A 15,058-nucleotide genomic window follows, 5' to 3' on the forward strand; every position below is an offset into this window, starting at 1 on the left:
CATAATTGATCAGTTTAAAGCTTTATGTTCAAAGCTCAGATTCAGGATTGTTTTTAAGTGATATAGGCTAAATGTGTTGGCAAACTATAAGCTAGATGTTGATGAACCTCTTTATCTTTGTGGATAAAATTCCCTACTATCAAGTGCCCTCTAGTGTGCTTACGTACACATGTGAGGGGTAAATGTATTTTGAAAGACATTTCCAATTGCTTTTCATGTCTTTCAGTGTTTATTCAGATGAAATGTAAGCATAGTCATCACTTGATGAAATCCACTGACATTATGAAAAAAAAGTGATATAAAAAGAATTGAAAAGGAAACGTAAGTTGGGCATAATAAACACATGAATTGGACACAGTAATATCATACAATTTTATAAATGATTTATTGTTAGATTGTGTTATTGTTAGATATGTATAGCAATAATTTACATATAGTAGGATTTTTTGTTTTGTTTTTTCAAATGAATGTAGGCTAATGTATGGCATGTAATATAAATATTCAACATTTGCGACCTCTAAAAAAAATAAATAGAACATATATCAACGTTTTTGTTGAAAATGAATCGATTTATCAGCGCTCTGCACCACGTACTAAAACGAGTCGAATATTTTCACTAAATCTATTGAACCTTTCTGCAAAGCTGATTTTAACAATTTATTCACATCGGGTTGAATATCTCGAGCGGTCTCGAGTCTCACTGAACTGGAAAACGTCTTTTTCAAAAAACATCCGACTCGTAACTGAATCATTTAAATGAACTGTTCACAAGAACCGATTCAGAGAACTGAATCGGACTTCTGGAGAAGTAAAACATAATCGATTCGTCTGTGCTCTACACTACGTCCTGAAAGGCAAACGGAACTGGAGGGTATTTTGAAGAAAAGTCTCCGCCAGATTGTTAGCATGATCCATGTGAATATATTCGACTATGCCCATGTTTGATTACTAACCTAACGCATCGAACATAGTAGTTATAATTACAGATTTTCACACGGAAAAAAGGTTTTCAAATCGCTATGACTGCATTTGAAACACAGTTGATGTTTTACCGTATTATCAAAAATAATGTAAGCTAGCTTACCACACAATTTTTCTATCAAGCTATCGTATTTAATGCATAGTGATATAGGTAATTTTAATAATCTTTGAGGAATATAAGTCCCGAGAGGCAATGGCCAGTGTGCATGAAAGTTTGTATTTCAACCCCATGATGACAAATGGGGTTGTTCATGCCAATATCTTCGGTATAAAGGATTGGGTCACTCCATACAAGATCGCAGTATTAGCTTTACTGTATGAGATGTCCACAACCAAACCAATGGCACTTTTAGACAGAAGACTCCTGAACAAACTCATCCTACCTTTACAACAGGTAACGTTATGTAGCATGTTTTCTTGTAGGACTGTTTACAAAAATGTAATGTAAAACTTAGCTAAATTATTATTAATGTTCTAGATAAAAATATGCTGCACATGTTTGATTTGTGTCTGTGATGACCAGGGTCCAGATTTGACGCTGGAGCAGTTTGTGAAGATAGTAGAGGAGTGCTGTCTTCGCATGGTCAATGCTGTTAAGCTCAGGTACAGTATGCATCTTCTCTTTATAAAGAACTTTTCTACCTGGGTAGGTTTTTATGTAATACTCGTTTATATAATCATTGCCTTCTGTTTTTCAGGTTGTTTTTAATGGCTGATGGAGAGTTGCAGGACATGGAACACTTTTTTACTATCCTGCCAAATGCTTTCAGCGACTCGGAGGCATTCAAAACTAGTGTTGTTGGTACGTATATGTTTTTTTTTCAGGGCCATAACCACAATTACCATCAAATATTGCCCAAATTTAAAGGGTTAGTTCACGCAAAATGGAAAATTCTGTAATTTCCTCACCCTCATGTCGTTCCAAACCTGCAAGACTTTGTAACACAAATTAAGATATTTTTAATAAAATTTGAGCGCTTTCTCTTCCTCCATTGACAGCTACGCAGCTACCACTTTGACAATAAATCAAACTAAAACAAATCCATATGAATTGAAAGATCTACATTTTCTGAAGAGACACGAATGCTTGATGAACTGATTGAATTTAGGCTTTTATTCACAAATAAACATTTATCAATGCACACATCAGTTATATTAAGTGTAAGCTTGTTTGCTTGATGTGCAAGAACCAATGAAGTTCGTTCTCAAGCATCAAGCAAGTGTGGTTGAACTTCTGTTTATGTTCACTGATCAATGCTTGTATGTGATCCAAAGTTGTAGTTGCGTGGGCCAGAAAGCTCTGAGATTTTCTTTATTTGTGACGAAGATGAACAAAATCCTTAGGGGTTTGGAACGACATGAGAGTGAGTAACTAATTGCATTAATTTTCATTTTGGGTGAACTAATGCTGCCTTCACGTGCTATCTGAAATTTCCTAATTCCCACTTTAGAAATCTTGATTACGAGCTTGTTGCATTCAAGTGCTTTCTTTCAAAATCTTATTAAAACCAACATCATATGCAGTGTCCCATGCACTGACAACCATATAAACATTCCAGATAGTCCGCTTTCTGCCGATTCTGTAATTTCAGTCAAATGCAGGCTATTTTTGCTGTGTATCAAACATACAATACGCTTAAAATGATTACTCGTACATGTAAATATGCACCACATTAATGTTAAGACAAGACGACCTAGCAGTTTTGGGGGGGAAAAGTAATAAAATCACACCTGCCAAACCTCTACGCACACCTTAGCAATAGAATCGCCATTGGCTAGTAAATTTTGGCACAGCTTTTTAAATTTCTGAATGTACACTCTTAACATCAGTCAATCAAGCATTAGACTGTTATGATATTATTATATTCAAGCACTATTTAAGGATATAACTTTAGTAATTAGAACTAAAACTGTTGGTAACCATGTATGAATGCATTGTCATTTAACTGAACTTTGGACTGGTGGTGGTGCTTAAGATATTGTTGGTGTTTCTGTAAAAAAAAATTAGATAATAATAATACTACTAATTCTACTACTAATAACAATATACTACGCACTAAGGATTGATGAGCTGCTGGGTTCATGAATATTAATCACGTTGACAGCATTCGCTCAAACTGATTTGCTGAAACCAAAACAGGGACAGGAAAAGATGAGTGCCAGCCAATGAGATTCCTGTTTGCGCATTAGTTCCGTCCACTACCGGGAAAAAAAAAGGTATATCTTCTGCTTGTTCTTAAAAGCTGAATAATTCCAAATCAACTCAAAGAATATTGTTAACATGTAGCGCGTCGATTTTGCGTGGTATGTAAGACTCTCGCGCTCTCTCACTCACTCTCTCTCGCGCGCGCCTTCACACTTGAGTTTACGGTACGTCAGATGAGCTCATTTGAAATCATATAGATTTGACGAGAGCGAAATTCTCAAGCGCTCATTCGGAGTGTTCAGCGAGTAAAAATATATATATGCTAAACTTATTCTTAGCATCTAACACACACAGTGGCAAGTAAAATCGGAGAATTGATTAGCCAACGGCTAATGATAGATATTATATAATCGCCCAGAGTGACGATTTACTCGCATATGCGAGTGTTTTACTCGCATTGTAGAGAATTGCCTGCCACAGCAGTAGTTCTTCCCGCCACCATGTTTAAAGTTTATGACACGCCCATCTCGGGAATTTGGGTATCAAAATTATTTCCGAACTTCCCAGTGGTAAACACGACATCAGAGGGTGTTCATGTGCCATTTTTACCCTAGGAAACTCGTATTTACAATAATTCCGATAGCACGTGAAGGCAGCATAACCCTTTAAAAGTTCTGGTGCTGAATTCACGAAAATCTTCTTAAGAAAAAAGTTCTTAAATTATATTATAAAATGTTCGTAAGTAAGTGTGAAATTCTGAAATACTTTTTAAGAACTTTTTTTGCCGTAAAAGTAAAATGACAGGCTGTGATGTTGTCTGATTGTGTACTACCCCAGGAGTTTTCAATCTTTTAGGTTCCCAGGGGCCCGCTAATATGATCATCCTCATGCCAGAGACCCCGGCCCAAAAATTTAAAAGACTAAAAGTTAAAAGTTATATATAGAAGACCCAATTAATACTGTGGAAAAATTATTATGATAAATGTGTTAATTATGTTACATTGTGTTTTTTTCTCCATTCTCTGTAGTACGGTTAAATCTATTGTTTAAATCAAAATTTATTTATTTTTATATTCATATTTTACAAATGTTAATCTTTTTATTCAAAGGTATTTGTTTGTTTGTTTTAGTTTCTTTAAATCCAAATGAGTTTATACATTTTAATCATCTTAATTATTTATGTATTTTTATATTTTTTGCACTGCTTTTCTTTAAACTTTTCCACCATTTGTCCACCTATTAACCCATTTTAACTGAAGCATCTCACGATGTAAAATGTGTTCGATGAGATCATGTTCTCCACTGAAGTACATTGATCACTTTCTAACTGTAACTGTACTTACGGGTTATTTAGGGAATACAAAATACCTTGATCCCCCCCCCCCCCCTTTTAAGTTAGAAAACATGAAAACTGTAGTTAATAAGAGCAACTTTTTTGTGAATCGGATTCGGAAATCTCTTTCTGTTTCTAGGTCTGTTCATGCGTCAGATGCTGCTGGCCTACAATAAACTGTCCTTCAGTCAGGTGTATAAGCTGTACAAGTCCCTGCAGCAGTACTGCCATCGTGGGAATCAGCCTGAGCTGTCCGCTCTGCCCTCAGAAGACATGGAGCTGACAAGCATTGAAGACCCTAGTGCCAACCACACAGACAAAGATGAGCTGGACACAACATCTCTACAACAGTCCGAACTGAGGTCAGAGGGAATAACGTGGTACTTTTATTATTAGTGGAATCAGGGTTGTATTATTGTGTTGGGGTCAGTTTGACCCATATTCGATTTTCAAACAGCTTAGTGTTTGGAAAGGCTTTACAAGTTTTGGTTACATCAATTGTGTCTGGGGTAAAATTGACTCCCCGTGGTTTTCACGCAGTTTGCCAAAATTCAACACTTTTAAAAAACAGCAGATTTGCATTTGTCATTAGTTGTAGCTTGTCAAAGACTAAAATATGAAATACATGAGACCTTGACTCTTCTTCATCCACAGAGTTTTACAGCCAAAACATCTGTGAAAGGATGTTTTGGGTTGTTAGTTTTTTGGCCCTCGTGTACTTGAATCTTGCAGGACTGAAAAGAAGAGTAAGAAACCCATTTTACCCTCACAAGGGTATGAGTACCAGACATAAAAGGTAGAGGCTATTTTACACAAAGCACAAATAGCAATACTTCTTACACAAAGTACAAATATTGTTAGATACTATTTATACTTGATATTATTTATATATTTATGCAAACTAAGTGAAAGTTAGTCACTAAATGAAAAAATAACTAATTTATTGTGTCAATTCAGATAATTTAAAAAATAAAACCCTTAACACAATAGAAGTAGATGGAAATTATTACATTTCTCACTTCTTTTTTTGTAGTCCCAGAGGTTTTCTGTTTTTACATGAATATTCAGTGTTATCCATAATGTCTTCTTTTGGTAAATTGCATGGAAACCAATAGGAAGTCAATTTGACCCTAAGCCAAACAGGGTTATTGAATAGGATTGGACTTGACTGGGGGTTTATTTTGTGTTTTCATCAGATCTGATGAGACCCAAGGTCCTTTATCTCAGAAACAAGCAGAATACTTCCTTGCACGACAGGTTTGTTATAACCTAGAAGATATTTGGCTTTCTTAAACACATTTGTCCATGATTGCCCCGTTTGATTGTTACCTTGCTTTTTCCCAGACGTACCTCCTTAAAAACGATGAAAACAAGGCCATGTCGCCAGCTAAGTTACAGGACGAGCTCAACAACATTCTCAAGTTTAATCCTGACTTTGCTGAAGCTGTAAGCTGAAATCCTTCCTTTCAAGAAACAGATGATTAACCTCTTTTTAGTATAACTAACCCTCTCTCTGTCTCTCTACAGCATTACCTCAGCTATCTGAACAGTATGCGAGTGCAGGACATCTTCATCTCCACTCACAGCCTCCTGCACTACTTTGACCGCCTCATTCTGTCCGGTGGCGAGGGGAAAAGCAATGGAGATGAAGGCTATGGCCGCAGTTTACGATATGCTGTCCTAAATCTGGCAACTTTGCACTGTCGTTTTGGACACTAGTGCGTATTAGTTGGGAAAATAAGTGGCAGCCAATCAGAATTTTAGTCTCTGAACTTAACTGTTGTTATATGACTAAAACTAACTAAAGCTGATTGCAAATTTCTGTGTTTGTGTATGTGCAGTCAACAGGCTGATTTGGCTCTACAGGAAGCTATCCGCATCGCACAGGAAGCAAATGACCATGTGTGTCTCCAGCACTGTCTGGTAAGAACAGTTTCTCTCATTCCTTTGAGTTTTAAAGGTTATTAGAATTATCATAAATATATGCAAACTCCGCTTTACCTTTATGACTTTTCAGTGACATGCGCTTGTCTCATATATATATATATATATATATATATATATATATATATATATATATATATATATATATATATATATGGTGAGGAAAATAAGTATTTGAACACTCTGCTATTTTGCAAGTTCTCCCACTTAGAAATCATGGAGGGGTCTGAAATTGTCATCGTAGGTGCACGTCCACTGTGAGAGACATAATCTAAAAAAAAAATCCAGAAATCACAATGTATGATTTTTTAACTATTTATTTGTATGATACAGCTGCAAATAAGTATTTGAACACCTGTCTATCAGCTAGAATTCTGACCCTCAAAGACCTGTTAGTCTGCCTTTAAAATGTCCACCTCCACTCCATTTATTATCCTAAATTAGATGCACCTGTTTGAGGTCGTTAGCTGCATAAAGACACCTGTCCACCCCATACAATCAGTAAGAATCCAACTACTAACATGGCCTAGACCAAAGAGCTGTCCAAAGAAACTGGAGACAAAATTGTACAACTGTTGGAGCAATCATTAGAAAATGGAAGAAGCTAAACATGACATGTCATTCTCCCTCGGACTGGGGCTCCATGCAAGATCTCACCTCGTGGGGTCCTAATGATCCTAAGAAAGGTGAGAAATCAGCCCAGAACTACATGGGAGGAGCTGGTCAATGACCTGAAAAGAGCTGGGACCACCGTTTTCAAGGTTACTGTTGGTAATACACTAAGACGTCATGGTTTGAAATCATGCATGGCACGGAAGATTCCCCTGCTTAAACCAGCACATGTCCAGGCCCGTCTTAAGTTTGCCAATGACCATTTGGATGATCCAGAGGAGTCATGGGAGAAAGTCATGTGGTCAGATGAGACCAAAATATAACTTTTTGGTCATAATTCCACTAAACGTGTTTGGAGGAAGAAGAAGGATGAGTACCATCCCAAGAACACCATCCCTACTGTGAAGCATGGGGGTGGTAGCATCATGCTTTAGGGGTGTTTTTCTGCACATGGGACAGGGCGACTGCACTGTATTAAGGAGAGGATGACCGGGGCCATGTATTGCGAGATTTTGGGGAACAACCTCCTTCCCTCAGTTAGAGCATTGAAGATGGGTCGAGGCTGGGTCTTCCAACATGACAATGACCCGAAGCACACAGCCAGGATAACCAAGGAGTGGCTCTGTAAGAAGCATATCAAGGTTCTGGCGTGGCCTAGCCAGTCTCCAGACCTAAACCCAATAGAGAATCTTTGGAGGGAATATATATATATATTCTGGGAAGTCCATGGTTATTAGGGCAAGACAATACCAGGCCTCATTCTGCATGCTATAACAGAGTGGTTTCTTAGACACTTTACACCATATAGTCCAGATCTGTCTCTTATTGAAAATGTATGGCCCATCATGAAAAGGAGAATCCGACAACGATGACCACGGACTCTTTATTTATGTCATATTAGGCCAAATTGGGAAGAAAAAAAAAATCCACTTTTAAAACTGCAACAATTAGGATCCTCAATAATACCCAAATGATTAAAAAGTGTATTTAAAAGGAAAAAAACATACCTTTGTGGTAACTTTTTGGAGTGTGTTTAGCCATCACAATCAAAATTTCTTCATATTTACAAAAAACTATTAATTTGCGCAATGAAAACAACAGAAATCTTTTCTTGGTGCGTTTGTCAGTTAAATAAAGGTTCAAGAGTGAATAAATCACAGATTCTTGATTTTGTTGCATTTTACACAATGTCCCATTGAAAATTCAGCTTTGCCATCACAAGAATAAATTGCATTTGAAAATATATTAAATCAGAAAATATATATTTTAATTTGTAATATTATTTTGCAATATTACTGTTTTTAACTCTATTTTTGATCAAATGCAGCATTAGTGTGCATATTAGACATCTTTAAAAAACATAAAAAATCTTACCAACCTCAAGCTTTTAAATGATATTGGGCCTCATTCATGAAACGTTCGTAAATATATGAGCAAATTCTGAGTAATTTGCGCGTAAAATGGACATTTACGAAAACTCTCCTCCAGATTCACAAACGCTTCGTATACCAAGGATTCGGTACTTAAACGTGTGTATCTTAATGAATTCCAAACATTCGTAAATAGGATGCGCGTGCACGCTCATTCGTAAATAGCAAAATCCCCGCCCATGAGTTACAACTGCAAATGACGTGTGCAGGAACGCTGTGGAATCTCGTGGACTTCTTTTTTCAGGTTTGGCTCCAGTATATTGCATAAATGCTAATTGACCATATGCCTTGCAATACATGTTAAATTATCATGAGTCCATCAAATAATTTTTTGCCAGCTGAAAAACGCCTGGTGCTCTTCTGAAAACGGCCAGCTGGTGGCGCTTGAGAGCGATTTTCCAGGGCAGTCAGTTTGCCTAAATTAGAACACAGAACGTTGAAGTGTTTTACGCACCATTTACATGTGGTAGGGAGCAGGTGTACATTTCTTTCGTACCAACTAACATTTTGAAAATACGAACATTTTCGTGAATCCGAAAATGTACGTCAGAGCGGCTTTACAAACGATTTACACACAAATTCGTTCTACTCGTGTTTCATGAATGAGGCCCATTGTGTGTATTTATGTATTTTATACTTAACAGTCTCTGCTTTTTTCTTTTTTCTAATTTGTGATTTTAGAGTTGGCTGTACACACTAGAACAGATGAAAGGATCTGATAGTGTGGTATTAACAGAAGACTCTGTGAAAATTGCAGCTCACTTTTGTCTCCCTGTAAGTAACCTGTTAAGATGGAACATTTTAATGCCCTTATTATATGGAAATGCTTTGCATGACCACAATACATAATAAATGGCATCAGGCACATTAAATCAGTGCATGTTCACTTCTTGCAAGGTCATTATACAATGAAATAATTAATGCTCCTTATTGTGTTTTGCAGTATTTAGCTTCTCTAGGCATTCAGTCCCTGGTCCAGCAGGGAGCAAAACAGGGCATGCCGGCCAACAAGCTGCTGGACGCCCTGCGAGGAACCGACATCATGCACTGGAAGCAAAGCCTCTCTGAGCTGATAGAAATCAGCCTGGCACAGACCACCTCCATATGGAGGATGTATGGCAAAAGGTCAGATAACACGGATACCTTATTTTTATGAAATTTAAGAGAACTATGAAGTGAAATTAACTTTCTTTCAATTATGCTTTTACTGTCCTATGTAAATATGTCTGTATGTAAAACAGACTGTAAGGGCTCACACTTTCATTCTGCATTGATACTGCGGCACAGTTTTTCAGGTTTAAGCTGGATTTGTTTGCGTTCTCTGTAGCACTATGGCACGGCAGCAGGCTCAGCTCTTGTTGAATATGAACAGTCTGGAGCCGGTGAACTTTAGTGTGCAGCAGAACAACACCGAGGCCTTTGCTGTCGCCCTTTGCCATCTGGCTGAACTCCACGCTGAGCAGGTACCTGACCTCTAACACAATTACATCAATGCATATGCTTCTTCTGTGCATAAGCTTGATTTCATGTATTGCTCTGTGCAAACATGTAGCACGTTTTCCAATCTATAGGTTTTTTTTCTATCCTCAGGGTCTTTATGCTGTTGTGACTGACATCATGAAACACTTGAAGCAGCAGTTTCCTCCCCACACCCAACATGCCAAAGTACTGCTGAACAAAATATAGGCTTCATCAAGCACAAATCAGCAGCAGCTCCAATTAAGTATATGACAACGTTTCTCTTTTGAACAGCTCTGGATGCTATGTGATCTGAAAATTCAGTTTGAGAAGGCTATGAATGATGGGAAATACCATTTGGCTGAACCCCATGTCACCGCTATCTCTGCCTTAAACAGCACTGAGGGATCGTACAGGTAGATAACTGCACATATTATACTTTTTAGTAGAATGACCAGTACAAGTGATTGATTGTTAATGTCCTTGTCTGTTCAGGAAAGCCCAGCTGCTGAAAGCTCTGAATCAGACGTCCGAAGCCTCTAAGATTCTACAGCAGCTGCAGCAGCAGTGTGAGAAGAGCAAGAACACAGAGATGATCATCAGGTATCTCTTCATGAAAAGAAAAGTCTGAGTTGTTTTAGTGTGAAATGGAAGTCAGCATGAAATCCAAATCGACTTGCACTTGTCTAACTGGCTGATTATAAATTCAGCTTTGCCAATATTACATTTTATGTTAAATGGATAGTTCACCCTGAAATGAAAATAATGCCATCTTTTACACACCCTGCTGTTGTTCCAATGCCCTATATCCTTCTATCTTTTTCGGACCTCAAAAGCAGAACTTTTGCACTCCTTCCTATAATGGCAGTGAATAGCAACCATGCGAGAAAGAAACCGTATTCAGTCAAAATACTGAGCTCTGCCGTTACTCTGAGCGCGCTCCTGTGAGAGTACAATATTCACTTCAGGAGGTTTTATTATTAATATTATTTCTTATCATATACCTTATAGAAAAGATGAGAGTCGCGTTTGTTTCTATTGAGCCTGATTTCTCAAAATGGTGTGTGTGTGCTTATTGTGGGTACCATGACAACAGTGCGAGTTATAGTAAGCATGAGCGCCGGCGCCTGCTGACGGCTCTCACTCATCACAGGAACGCGCGCAGAGTAACGGCCGAGCTCAGTGTTTTGGCTGAATAATAGGGTTTCTTTCTCGCAAAAAACCTTATTGAATGCCTCCTGAACACTTTCCATATATGGCGCTAGGGATGAAACGGTATGGAAATTTAACATCACGATTATAGTGACCCAAATTATCACGGTTATCAATATTATCACGGTTTTCTTCAAATTAGATGAAAGTGTTCAAAAAGAACCGATGCACACACTTAAAACATTTCAACAAGTTTTATATTTGAAAATCAACAAACAACAAATAAATAAAGCAGCTCTATGCACTTTTTTAAGCTAGATTCTATTCTGTGGGATTTCCTTCCTTATAATGGCCGTCATCAATAACAATGCATAATGCATAAATAATAATAATTTATCGTAAATATAATCTCTAATATTATCTCTGTAAATATATTCTCAAGCAATATTCTCATCAGTGTTCAGCAATGATGCATTTAAATCTAGCATATTTTGTGTAAGTGCCCAAACAGTATCCTAGTGAAATAATGCATATCCATATTTCCCTATGATTTGACATTTTATTTGATTAAATATCAAAATGTGTGTATCATACCTGACACCTAAATGATCACTTTACAGTCAGTTTTACTTCAAATGCTATTGAAGTTTGAAACGTGTATAACGTTACCAATGTTGTGTGTAACTTTAGAGACGGTCCCTAAATTCACCAGCGTTATGCCAGTCATATCAGATGCGCTCATGGATGCGCTGTGGTTCTGCTGTGTTTTTTAAAACTATTTTCGCTGCTGAAAATAGAACAAAAACGGTCAACCACTGTATGATGAATGAATCTCTTGCGTACATAGCACGTTTATCTCTGCTTTGAGTGTAGATTTCAGTGAGAGCGGCGCGCGCTCTGAAGAAAACTCCGGCTAATCTGAACGCCTCTGATTATGAGACATCGCATTCATAAACACGTGTGAGTGGTTATAATGCGCAACGCGATTATAACAGATGGCTTTTGAGAAGACTATAATAAGTTTAACAGCCAGAGTGGCTAGTGTGCAGCCGAGATAACGTTAAGTTACACCCGCAAATGGCGGTTGTTAATGTCAAGCCCTGATTATTATCCCTTAAATGTCACCCTAGTCTTGTCTGAATTTGTTCGTTCGCTTCACGTTATTATTTCCCAGACGTAGTTTTGGTATTGAGGTCAAAGTCCACTTGCCTTGCGTTCGTAGTTTTGAAGTGTTCCCCCTATTACAGCGACTTTCTTCTGGCATGTTCTGCAGACAGGGTGACCATCCGCGATTAAGTTTCCCTCAGGACTTTTGTAAAAGCCAAAATATGACCACACCTCAGATTTGGTCCTTTTAGAGGCTGAACAATCCCCCGAGTGCTGTCACTGCTTTCTGCCATTTCTCCTCATTCAAAAAACAACGCTGCGATGTGCCTGCGTCAGACTGACTGGACAAGATTTACCGCATACCGCATTTACCGATTTACCTACATTCGTGATAATCGCACGCGGTTTTAATGATAATTAAATTTTATACGATATTACTAACCGTCACTAAATTTGATCGTGGTTTATCGTGAAACCGGTAATCGTTTCATCCCTATATGGCGCATGTCTCACTGTATCGTTACGTGATACTTTTGTATCATTTTTGTAATGTTTTAGCCTGGTCGCTATTCACTGCCATTATAGGAAGGAGTGTGTGCAGGACTATTTTTAAAATGTCTGCTTTTGAGGTCCAAAAAAGATAGAAGGACACAGGGCATTGGAACAACAGCAGGGTGAGTAAAAGAAGACTTTTTTTTTTTTCATTTTAGGGTGAACTATCCCTTCAAGTATATTAAAATAGAAAACAGTTGTTTTGAATTATAATAATATTTCACACTATTACTGTTTTTACTGTATTTTTTATCAAATATATGCCGCCTATGAGCATAAGAGAATTATTTCAAAAACATAAAAAACAAATAACTTTTGTGTGCATTTCAAACTTATGCTAACTGTCATAACTTGCTTTTCCTGCAATATGACCCACTTATCTCTGCTAACTTCTGCGAGTCTGCACATTCAGTTTAATGTTTCACTTAGTTTTTGCTGATAATATCTTTTGTAATTATCGGTGTGTAGGCCCCTATTGTATCCATTGGCGTTCCTATTGTTATTATCATTCTTCAATTTCCGCTCTTGAGGCTATGGTAGTGTAACCCCTCCTGTTCGAACTGCCCGTTCTAAGCGGGACTCGGGTCCACCGGCATGAGAGACAGACACTCTAACAAGGGGGCTTTTGTGTCAATAGATGAAACTGTTTTCGTATACCGCAGCAATACATTTTAGGCATGATACCAAAATTACTCTTGAGTGCTTTGACATATTGACACACTAATTGTCACCTTACTCTGACCACACCACATTAATTTGGTCACAGCGCCACATATTGGTTGAGAGTAAGACGAGAGTAAGTGTCTGTATTCATGATTTTTCAGGCATTTTGCCTAAAATCATCTTAATATGCCTTTAAATGGTCGTTACAGTTGCTCTGATCCCCAGCCATGCTTGCATGACTTATTGTGCCGCCTTTGCGCATGGCCCCTTAATTGCTGCTTGTAGCTATATTTAAAATGTGCATTTGAAAAATGCAAAATTAATCATTTTCACTATTGGACTTTTAAAGCTCATTTTATATTTAAAAAATCTTAATGACCCCACATTTTTGAAGTGTACTATTTGAAATCTTGTTGAAACTGCAGTGTTCTCATGTCTGTTTTTAACTCTTCCGTGTGTTTGTGTGTCAGGGTGATGCTGGCCTCAGCAGAACTCCACTGGGATTCGTCTGGATTTGCGTCAGCTCTGCCGTTACTCTTACAGGCTCTTGCTCTGTCACGTCAACACAACCTCCAGAGCTTGACCTCAGAGACTGTGTTACATCTGGCATTCACACAGGTACACCAACAAGAACCTTCAGAGTTTTCAGACACCTGATAATGACTGACAAATGCTTACAAAACATCTCCCAGTTCCTTGATTTCACCTAAGAATTTAAGTGTTTAAGTACACCTGTGTATTTGTTGTTTCTAGAAAGATTGTGTAATTTCCAACTAGGAGTGTCTGATGTTTATCATCTCTCTTCATAGCTTATGTTGGGGATCCCTGAGCAGGCTCTTGCTCTGGTGCAGGACGTGTTGGAGTCGGTTTTGGCTCACGGTTCTCTGATAGACAAGGGCAGAGCTCTGTTGCTGGCCGTTCGCTGTCAGATGGCTTTAGCAGGAACTGCTCCACAGGAACACAGACTGACTGGTACTGCCTGAGTCCTGTTTGTCACCCATCTCACTGTATTCAAGTCATACTTTATATGTTTAAGTGATGTATTTTCCTTTCCTGCAGCACTGGAACAAGTCGTGCACACTTTAGATGAGGCAGCTGTGTATTTCTCTCGCCTTGACTGTAAAGAGCGTATGAGAGACATACACTACCTACAGGCACGCTTGCATCACACTCTTGGCAACGTTTCTCAACGCAACAAATGCGCCATGCTCTTCCGCCTGCTGGATCAGGAGCTGCCGTCATCCGGGATGACTGTGGTCAATCGTCTTTAGGAAACCTCAGCTGCTGGGGTTCATGAACGACACCAAACACTATTTCCTGTACCATGTGCATAATGGAAATAAATGGTATTTTGTATATAAAAACTAATTTCTGACCATTTTATTATACATGCGGTATTAGCTAATTTGCAACAAATAATAGTTTAAGTGTCATATACTCATTCAAATTGAAGGGGTAGATTCCCATTAAGATGTTTGAAGTGGATTTTAAATCCATCATCCAAAAAACTTATTGTAGGTAAAAATGCGTTTGTCTTTAAAATCAAAATAATAGTTCCTAAAGATAGTTACTACTTTAAAACTTAATTTAATACTATAAAAAGGGTTCATATGGGAGCTCTTTTAATGTGAAATACCGACACTAACAAAGTACTGTAGTACATTTATAATTTTTGGTTGT

At 37.9% G+C, this 15,058-nt stretch overlaps 1 protein-coding gene across 1 annotated transcript; it reads left to right on the forward strand.

The window, feature by feature from the left end:
- The first annotated feature begins 837 nt into the window (after positions 1-837).
- anapc5 (anaphase promoting complex subunit 5) lies at positions 838-14,738 on the forward strand. Its single transcript, XM_079827120.1, has 17 exons — positions 838-1,375; positions 1,505-1,584; positions 1,680-1,783; positions 4,600-4,822; positions 5,657-5,717; positions 5,805-5,906; positions 5,988-6,178; positions 6,302-6,383; positions 9,128-9,220; positions 9,390-9,571; positions 9,774-9,909; positions 10,037-10,111; positions 10,199-10,320; positions 10,400-10,507; positions 13,849-13,996; positions 14,188-14,350; positions 14,438-14,738. The coding sequence occupies exons 1-17, from the start codon at positions 1,175-1,177 to the stop codon at positions 14,647-14,649; spliced, it is 2,283 nt and encodes a 760-aa protein (XP_079683246.1). The 5' UTR covers positions 838-1,174; the 3' UTR covers positions 14,650-14,738.
- The last annotated feature ends 320 nt before the right edge of the window (positions 14,739-15,058 follow it).

Source organism: Gobio gobio (genome assembly GCF_949357685.1).
Source record: "Gobio gobio genome assembly, chromosome: 10".
Lineage (NCBI taxonomy): Eukaryota > Metazoa > Chordata > Actinopteri > Cypriniformes > Gobionidae > Gobio > Gobio gobio.